The 7112-nt window shown below is 35.6% G+C and overlaps 1 protein-coding gene and 1 pseudogene across 2 annotated transcripts; both read left to right on the top strand.

Annotated features, from left to right (window-relative positions):
• Positions 1–341: 341 nt before the first annotated feature.
• On the top strand, positions 342–2532 carry LOC143577340 (EIN3-binding F-box protein 1 pseudogene; annotated as a pseudogene).
• Positions 2533–3041: 509 nt separating this feature from the next.
• On the top strand, positions 3042–6832 carry LOC143577345 (glucan endo-1,3-beta-glucosidase 5-like). Of its 2 annotated transcripts, none has more exons than XM_077061198.1 (4): positions 3042–3689; positions 4414–4754; positions 5052–5259; positions 6120–6832. In XM_077061198.1, the coding sequence occupies exons 1-4, from the start codon at positions 3353–3355 to the stop codon at positions 6707–6709; spliced, it is 1476 nt and encodes a 491-aa protein (XP_076917313.1). In that variant the 5' UTR covers positions 3042–3352; the 3' UTR covers positions 6710–6832. The 2 variants fall into 2 exon arrangements, with proteins under 2 accessions (XP_076917313.1, XP_076917312.1); XM_077061197.1 differs by having other exon boundaries at positions 3042–3698; positions 4402–4754; positions 5040–5259.
• The last annotated feature ends 280 nt before the right edge of the window (positions 6833–7112 follow it).

Raw genomic sequence — 7112 nt, 5'->3', positions numbered from 1 at the left:
TTGGTTTCTGGGTGGTTCTTGAATTTGTTTATTCTCTAATTTTTCATGCATTTTTGTATGATTTTAGTATTTGTTTATATGGGTATTTGAAACTTTAGGGTTTATCTTATGAACATAAACATAAAAGATTATCTTATAAGTTTTTGTGATTCATAATTCAAGAAAATGATATAATGAGTATTAGGTAGTTCGAATATGAAGTTAAACATTAATCTTTGAATCATACTTTGAATATGAACTAATTTTCATTCAAGAAAATGTTACAATTGATTTATGAAGTTAAACACTAAACATACTTGTGATGATTCAGATGGAATTATTAATATTATTATTTTTGTGCAATGATTATTGATTTTTTTTTATTTTAATTTGTAGGTGATGATGAACATCATAAGGGAATATCATTATGCACCATTGATTCGACTCGTTTATTATCGGTTCATGATCTTTACGCCCAACCTTACAAACAGGCCCGAACTGGTGACCTGTTTAGTCTCTTTTCCAATAACAACAAGAATCCGTCAATCGAAATCCTCCCGGATGAATGTCTGTACGAGATCTTTATTCGTTTATCGGGTAGCCAAACACGAGGTATATCCGCTTGTGTCTCGAAACATTGGCTTATGATTATAAGTAATATCCGAACCTCAGAACTCGAGTCAACCAAAGTCAAAGTCAACAAGTTATCGAGTGACGATGAACAAAACGACGGGTGTCTCACGAGGTCTTTAGACGGGAAGAAAGCGACCGACACTAGACTAGCTGCCATTGCTGTTGGTACGTCTGCCCGAGGTGGATTGGGCAAGCTTTCGGTCAGGGGGAATACTAAAGTCACAAGTATTGGGTTCTTGGCTATCGCTCGTAGCTGCCCAAGTTTAAAGATTCTTTCTTTATGGAATCTTCCTTCAATCGGAGACGAATCTTTAATAAACATCTCTAAAGAATGCCACTTGTTAGAAAGTCTTGATCTTTCACAATGTCCGTTAATATCTAACGCGGGTTTGGCTTCGATCGCGAAAAACTGCCCGACTTTGTCTTCTTTAACAATCGAATCTTGCAAAAACATAGGAAATGAGGGTCTTCAAGCTGTTGCCCGAAGCTGCCCAAAGCTGGAGTCTTTATCGATCAAAGACTGCCCGCTTGTTAATGATCATGCCATCACTACTTTATTATCATCATCTTCGGGTCTTTTGAAGTTAAAGCTTCAATCTTTAAACATAACCGACTCATCGCTTGCGGTTATCGGGTGTTACGGGAAGTCGATTACCAATCTTGCCCTCACGGGTATTTGGTTCGTGACTCAAAAAGGCTTTTGGGCAATGGGTAATGCGAAAAATCTTGTGTCTTTAACGTCCTTAGCTGTGATTTCGTGTTATGGTGTCACAGATCTAAGCCTCGAAGCTATTGGACACGGGTGTCGAGTGTTGAAACATATGGTGGTTAAAAAGTGTTGTTTTGTATCGGATAGCGGGTTGGTTTCGTTCACGAAAGCCACTCGGTTTCTTGAAAGTTTGCAGTTAGAAGAGTGTAATCAGATCACCCAACACGGGATTTTGGGAACTTTATCGAATCAACACTCAAAGTTGAAATCTTTTTCACTTATAAAGTGTATGGGAATCAAAGATTTAGACCACGAACCCGTTGACTTTTTTGAAAGTCAATCTTTACGATCGTTAACGATCAAGAACTGCATTGGGTTCGGAAACACAAATCTGGAGATGATCGGGAGGTTATGTCCACATTTGCATAATCTTGATCTAACCGGGCTCGACAAGATAGACGACACCGGTGTTTTTGAGCTTCTTAAAGTCTGCAAAGTTGGACTTTTGAAAGTCAACCTTACCGACTGCGTACGTTTGACGGATAAAGTGGTGGTGGATTTGGTTAAGATCCATGGTGAGACCCTAGAAATGCTTAATCTTTACGGATGCAAGAAGATCGGTGACGAAAGCCTGCAAGCAATTTCTGAAAACTGTTTATGTTTAAAAGATCTTGATGTGTCAAAGACTTGCATTACTGATTCAGGTGTATTTTGTTTGACACTTGGCGGTTATATGAACTTGCAAGTTTTATCTTTATCGGGTTGTTCTCGGGTTTCTAATGAGAGTATGTTTTCTTTAGAGAAACTGGGAAAGACCCTTGTGGGATTGAATCTTCAAGGTTGTAATTCGATTAGTAGTAGTGTTATCGAGTCACTCGTGGTTAACCTTTGGAGGTGTGACATACTTTCTTGAAGAATATAACGAATGGTCCTAACCGCATGGACCGGTTGGCGAAATGGTCCAGTTTTTGCAGGCTTGATTGGTTTGTTATGTGAATCTGTGTTAAAACTTAGAGACAGTGTTTGGACCTGATTGTTGACTTTTGGTTGGTGTCAAAGTCAAAGAGAACATTGTGGTTGGTTTTGGTCATACAAAAGTTCATGTCTTTATTCTTATTTTCTTTTTGGTTTTGTTCCTACACTTTTCTTTATGTAATTTAGTTATTTTTAATTTATGCTATTTATTGTACCTTTTAATATTATGATCATGTTCCCAAGATAGAGATTGACAATATGTGTGAGTAAGTTAACCAAAATACAAATCAATTTTGGTTGTGCTAGTTCAACAAAATTAATTGTCCATCATCACAAAATCTTTAGTAAAATACATTTGAACATCACCAAAAATTTAGAGGATATACAACTAAGCATATAATTTTGTAAGATTTTACTTATTTAGTTGTCCAAAGATACATTTAGTATCAAATTACAAATATAATAATGATAATAAACAATATATATTATTTTGTTAATAGTGTTAAAATTCTTATAATAACTTTGAATACAGGATATATATTTTTTTAAAAAAAATATAGAAGAAAAAAGTTGGTTGGTTTGTTAATTCATCTCAACTCATGTTATGTTAACACAGTCTAAAAGTTTTACATTTTAATTTATTATGTATAAACTTTTCAAAAGTACAAAACATTCATGGTTACACAAATAGATTTTAGCCAAACCTTAAAAGGTTTTGACAAGAATATAACAACAATCTAAACAACCTTTATGTAGTCCAATCTAATGATCAACATGATGATTTAATAAAATACTATTAGAAATATACATTTTAAGTATTTACTGGTTAGAAAACTAGTTACAACCTAACTATATTCCAAATTATCATGAACAAATAATCTCTAGAACAAGTTAACCCAAAGATTGATTCATTTAGTTACCCCACATGGCACCCAATCCCTTTTTCACCTTTTATGCAATTCCTTGCCTTTATACAAAGTTCATCTCAACCCTTATAAATTTATAATCACAATGTTTGTCACCTAAACCATTCACACCATAACTTTCCCACATAAAATGGAATCTCAAAACTCATCATTTTTGTGGGCTTTAATGATTATTTTCGCGTTAATTATAAATATGTCGTCGGTTCAAGGACTCGGTGTTAACTGGGGTACGCGTGCATCGCACCCTTTGCCGCCCAATATTGTGGTGAAGTTGATGAAGGATAACGGGTTTAATAAAGTTAAGTTGTTTGAAGCTGAGCCTTGGGTGTTGGATGCGCTTAGAAATTCGGGGATTCAAGTTATGCTTGGGATTCCTAATGATTTCTTAGCCCCGTTGGCTAGTGGTGTCGCGGTTGCTGAGAATTGGGTGACGAAAAATGTTTCTGCTTATGTTTCCCGTGGAGTAGATATAAGGTGAGCTTACAAATTACTTGTTTTTTAATTTCAAATTAATTTTTTTGTTTTCACAAAATATAAGTTTTTTTTTTATATAAGTGGGTTGTAAACCAATTGGGCCAGGTTGGTCTTGGGCTCATTTATCTTAACGAGCTTAATTCTCAAACAAAGCTCAAGGCAGCTACAATTAGCTAGTTTATTATTATTATTATTATTATTATTATTATTATTATTATTATTATTTGTAAATTAAATTTTTAAAATTTTGTATCTTTACACATTTTGATATGCACATAAAAAAATAGTAATTTAGTTGTAAACCAGCCTGACTAGGTTGGACTTGAGCTCGAAGTTAAACTAGTCAGCTTGACACGTCTTTTTTATACTAACCAGTCGATCATAAAAAGCTCAAACAACTCGTTTATTTATTAATAATAATAATAACAATAACAATAATAATAACAAAATTTATAATATTTAATAATAACTTTTAAGATTTAGTAACTTTACACATTAATATCAACATACAAAAAAATAATATTTTTAACATACACGTGACACGAAATTTATAACCTATAAAATTAATAATTTATACATCAAGATTTAACTTCTATTTTAAACATGTCATATATACATGCGAGCCAACTACCAACCAAGAAGCCAAGTTACTTTTGGCTCGGGCTCAGCTCATTTACAGACCGAGCCGACTCAGTCATCTACACAACAAAACAACACTTAATATTAATTTTTTAGTAACAACCTACAAAAACATGTTCACAAACTCCACACTCCCCGCAGTCCAAAACATCCAAGCCGCTTTAATAAAAGCTGGTCTCGGGCGACAAGTGAAAGTGACTGTCCCCTTAAATGCTGACGTCTACCAGAGCGACGACTCTGGCGTCCCATCCAAGGGGGACTTCCGGCCCGACATCCACGGCCTCATGATCAACATTGTCAAGTTCCTAAGCGACAACGGGGCCCCACTCACCATAAACATTTACCCGTTCCTTAGTCTCTACGCGGACCCACATTTCCCCGTGGACTTTGCGTTTTTTAGTAACAACCTACAAAAACATGTTCACAAACTCCACACTCCCCGCGGTCCAAAACATCCAAGCCGCTTTAATAAAAGCTGGTCTCGGGCGACAAGTGAAAGTGACTGTCCCCTTAAATGCTGACGTCTACCAGAGCGACGACTCTGGCGTCCCATCCAAGGGGGACTTCCGGCCCGACATCCACGGCCTCATGATCAACATTGTCAAGTTCCTAAGCGACAACGGGGCCCCACTCACCATAAACATTTACCCGTTCCTTAGTCTCTACGCGGACCCACATTTCCCGTGGACTTTGCGTTTTTTGAGGGGACGGGTAAGCCTGTGGTGGACGGGTCGGTTTCTTATACGAATGTGTTTGATGCGAATTATGATACGCTTGTGTGGGCGTTAGAGAAGAATGGGTTCGGGTCGATGCCGATTATTGTTGGGGAGATTGGGTGGCCAACTGATGGAGATGTGAATGCTAATATTCAATATGCTAGGAAGTTTAATCAAGGGTTAATAAGCAGGATCATTCAAGGACAAGGTATAGTCAGTTTCGGTTATTAACCGAACCAATAACTGAAAATTAAGTTCTTAGACTTTTTTTAAAAACGTTTGGTTTTGGTTTCTTTGGTTTGGGTTTGGATCGGTTTTGATTTTTGGTTTTATTATTCGAAATTAAAATTGTTGATCGAAAATTTTTGGCGTAAATTAAATAATTTGGGGTTAATTTTTTTTGATAATTAATGATTAAATTTGAAGGAAAAATATTTTGGGTATATTGTTTTCTGAATTCTAATAAATTAGCTAACATTCAAAGTAACAACAAAAATCTATAAATTCGGTTCGATTTAAATAATTATCGTATGGGTTGGTTTTGGTCGGTTTTGATCTTAACCCAAATATTCGGTTCTTGAGTATTTTTAAAATCGTTCGATTTTAACTTTTTTGGTTTTTAAGGTTTGGGTGCGGTTCCGTTTCTTTTGGGTTTTATCATTTGGGCTTAACAAGTTTGGGCCGAAAACAATTTGGCTTCGAAATAATGAACATGCTAAATCTTTTTGTAAATTAATGAGAGTTTTTTATAATCATACATTTCGGCCAAAATATTTGGATTACACTATTTACTAGATTCTTATAAATTACTCCACGTTTAAAACAAAAGAGAAAATCCATAAATTCTGTTGGTTCAGTGTTTTTGATTTATAATTACATGTAAAACTGAACTAAAAACTTAGTTTTACGAAAACATAAAACCAAACCGACAAACCGTCACCTTTTTTTTTTTATTTACTTGATTTCAAGCACATATAGCATATACTAGTGGATTTTCCTGTACGTTATCTTTAGCTAAGACTTATGATAAAACATTCAAATACTTATCACTTTAAAACATATTATTAGGTACACCTAAACGAAAAACACCTCCAGATGTTTACATGTTCGGGCTTATAGACGAGGATGCGAAAAGTATTGATCCGGGGAATTTTGAACGACATTGGGGAATTTTTAATTACGATGGGACGGTTAAGTATAGACTAGACTTAGGAAGTAACCGGACAATGGTCCCAGCTAAGGGAGTCCGGTACTTACCAAGACAATGGTGCGTGATGGCACCAGACGCCAGTGAAACAGACCCTAAATTGGTAGATAGTATCACCTACGCGTGTACAAATGCGGATTGTACAAATCTAGGGTACGAGTCGTCTTGTGGTGGCTTAGACGTTCGAAGTAATGCATCGATCGCATTTAATAAGTATTTTCAAAGATTTAACCAACAACAAGGAACGTGTAATTTTAATAATTTATCGGTTATTACAAAACTAGAACCGACAACTGGAAAAGCGAATTGTAGGTATGAGATTATGATTGATCTCGGGAAGCATGTGAAGGCACGGAGTCCCGTGGCAGCGGCAGGGTGGCGGTCGCAGATGTTCGGTCACTCGGTGGTGGTGGTGTTACTTTTGTGGTTGATCATTGGTTGGGTTGCATAAGTGATTGTAGTTTTGAATCTTGCAACATTGTGTATGTATTGTATATGTCATGATTTGATTGATTTATGAAATGATTAATAATGAGTTCAGCCAATTTAACAATTTGATTCGAGTCTTAAAAAGCTATTATGTTGAACCGTTTAACCTGTTTAATTTGATTCGTTTGAAACTATAAAATCAACATTTGGATTTTATTATTATTAACTACAATGTAACGCTTTCATTGTGTGGTTTGGAATGTCGGAGAAACCATTTCTTAACACTTTGAATTAGGGTGTGTACGAAACTGAAAAAATCAAAAAGATCAAACTGAATTAGAAACCGATGGTTCGGTTTTGATTTTTAGTAAAAATCGAAATATCGGTTTGGTTCGGTTTTGTGTTTTGAGAAGACCCCAATATAC

Source organism: Bidens hawaiensis, unplaced genomic scaffold (assembly GCF_021521415.1).
Source record: "Bidens hawaiensis isolate Kalapana, Puna unplaced genomic scaffold, B.hawaiensis_p1.1 tig00028514_1, whole genome shotgun sequence".
In the NCBI taxonomy this organism is placed as follows: Eukaryota; Viridiplantae; Streptophyta; class Magnoliopsida; order Asterales; family Asteraceae; genus Bidens; species Bidens hawaiensis.
The sequence above is the reverse complement of the archived record's forward strand: the minus strand, read 5'-3'. Positions and strand labels throughout refer to the sequence as shown.